This window comes from Limulus polyphemus, unplaced genomic scaffold (assembly GCF_000517525.1).
Source record: "Limulus polyphemus unplaced genomic scaffold, Limulus_polyphemus-2.1.2 Scaffold766, whole genome shotgun sequence".
In the NCBI taxonomy this organism is placed as follows: Eukaryota; Metazoa; Arthropoda; class Merostomata; order Xiphosura; family Limulidae; genus Limulus; species Limulus polyphemus.
The window spans coordinates 1-2,528 of record NW_013666376.1 but is presented as its reverse complement, the minus strand read 5'-3'; the positions used below and the strand labels follow the sequence as shown (position 1 = coordinate 2,528).

Genomic DNA, 2,528 nt, shown 5'->3' with positions numbered 1-2,528 from the left:
GTAGTTTTAATTGAAACTCCAACAATTAAGCTCACCTGAGCACTACCTTTTACATTAGCCTGCAGGACAATGGATAAGAAGAGAAAAATCTCTGGTTGGTATACCGTGGGGTGGTTTCTGTTTAGCAGGAGCATCATTATTAAACCAGTTGTTCGATGACAACAGTGGAAAGCAAACAGAAACATATTCTCCGAGCTCACGTTATTACCATCGCAATGAAACGTTTTCCGACCAGATTACAGGTGTACAGCCAGTTTTGAAAAGTATAAATGCATAATTTCTATATTTATTTTCTTGTAAAAAATATTGTGATAAAAATAGAGAGACTTAAATCTTAAAGTTTTATTGTAAAAAGTATGAATACAATAAATATCACTTCTTTAAAGCTAAAGTGCTTGTTAAATTGTTTTACAGTAAAAGCATTGTGATATATTACATTCACTTAGCTTAAAAAACAAAACAAAAACATAATACACGCGTTATACTGTGAGTCCGTGACAGCATAAAATAAAGCATTAAATTTGTTAAAAAAGAATGCAAGATAAAAAAAAAAACATGAAGGAAGGTTACACTCACGTATGTCTGACATAGGTATGGTAATAGCTACAGAGAGCACGTGGTAAACCTTCTTTAGGTCGATACGCCACCAACGTGGGTTTGCCTTCTTTATGCGCGTACAACTTTGTTTATCTGGATTTATGGCATTCTCCGGAGGATAAAGATCAATGAACGTGGAGGATGAGACATATCCAGTTAAAGGTAAAGCCGAACCTATAATTAATAAGGTTATATTTATTTACGGCACCGAAGAGACCTGTTTTAACAAGAGCAATAACTTTAGCATATTATAAGATTTTGAAAAATTTTGATCAATACGTATATATACAACACACTGACAAAATTATTTTTTCATGGAATGATACCAGACTCTCGGTGGTGTACATTTTCGTGAATACATTTCCATAATATACTGTTAAGCATCGTTCTAAAAAATGTCAGTTTTTGTCTCAAAAGAAAAGTTTGCTCACTTTTGTATATAAAGGCTTTTCCTTATATGCCTACAACAGTATCGCGTAACACTCGCTCACAAAATAATTCAATGCGTTTACTATAGTGTAATTGAAAATCTAATCATTATCAATTTATCAAGCTAACATGTTTCAATTGTAGTTTAATTAATCATTATTAACTTCTGATCTAAGCGAGCTATCTACATAGATTATCCTAATAATGAGTGTAGCTAAGTAAATATACTGTTCTTACTTATCAAGACTGCATTGTTACGATAATTTGGTCCTCTCGCTGCTAGCGATATTTTTGTCCATAATCCTAATAGTATTTCAGGAGGTTTAGCCAGCTTAAGAGATACGGATTAGTCCGAAATCAATTTACTAAGCTAGTAATGCAAAATAATCTTTGTAATAAAATAATAATAATAAAGTAAAAATAATAAATTTAATTTCTTGAAATTTTAACCAATATTTTAAATGAAAGTAACATTAAAGAACAAATGAAACCCGCTAAATTGGCTCTGACAGCTTGACGTCTTAGATAAATTATTAGGATACATACTAGTGTTTAGTTATAGAGTCGGGTAGCAAGACAGGTCACGTTTTGCAGCAAATAATAATATTTAGGACGATACAAAATAATAAAAGTGGATAACATAGTCCTACAATAGATTGCAAGAATACTGATATTCTAATTAAAGTATAAACCATGTTAAGTATAATAAAAATAAGATACTAAATATTCTATGTGTGTCTAACACAACCAGCCCTACTTTAACAATTAACCACTGTCACTTTACAACACACTTGGAGCGTGTAGCAACAAATAATAAATAAAATCATAAGTAATAGTCAAGAGGTAAACGTGATAACATTTGAGAAAGCTCAATAATAATAATAAAACAAAAAAAAAAGGTTACAACAATGGTAAATGTGGCAGTTAATGCAACTAAAAAAACTAATGTAATTTAATTAATGACATAGTGTTATACTATATATTGGAACTGCTTGAACTAACTAATGTAATTTAATTAATGACATAGTGTTATACTATATATTGGAACTGCTTGAACTAACTGGAGGTAATCTAATGGTCGTTACCATACTACAGTGGTTCATCATTACTTTAAACAATTTCTAAGAAATTAAAGTGTAGACGTGTACGTTTTGATAAGGTGGTGGTAATTTGTAAAACGTTTAAGCCCATGATTTGCAGGAAGAATATTATTGAAATTAAAAAAATCAATTAATTTTCAATAAAGTTTAAATCCACACTAATGAAATAATACCAAATATAAATGGAAACTAGTTTCGACATTTTACATGCACTCTTTAGTCCAACGTTTGTTTGTCCAAAACAAACACTGTACTGAAGTCTGAAGAAGACAATATGAAATGTCGAAACTAGTTTCGACATTTTACATGCACTCTTTAGTCCAACGTTTGTTTGTCCAAAACAAACACTGTACTGAAGTCTGAAGAAGACAATATGAAATGTCGAAACTAGTTTCGACATTT

The 2,528-nt window shown here is 30.7% G+C and overlaps 1 protein-coding gene across 1 annotated transcript in view; it reads right to left on the bottom strand.

Annotated features, from left to right (window-relative positions):
* Positions 1-771, bottom strand: part of LOC106460405 — a gene marked incomplete at its 5' end in the record, with an annotated part of 44,561 nt that extends 43,790 nt beyond the window's left edge. Inside the window, one exon of the mRNA XM_022387121.1 lies at positions 577-771. Within this exon, the coding sequence (XP_022242829.1) occupies positions 577-771 (195 nt within the window). The remainder of the gene's footprint in view (positions 1-576) is intronic.
* Between the last annotated feature and the right edge of the window lie 1,757 nt (positions 772-2,528).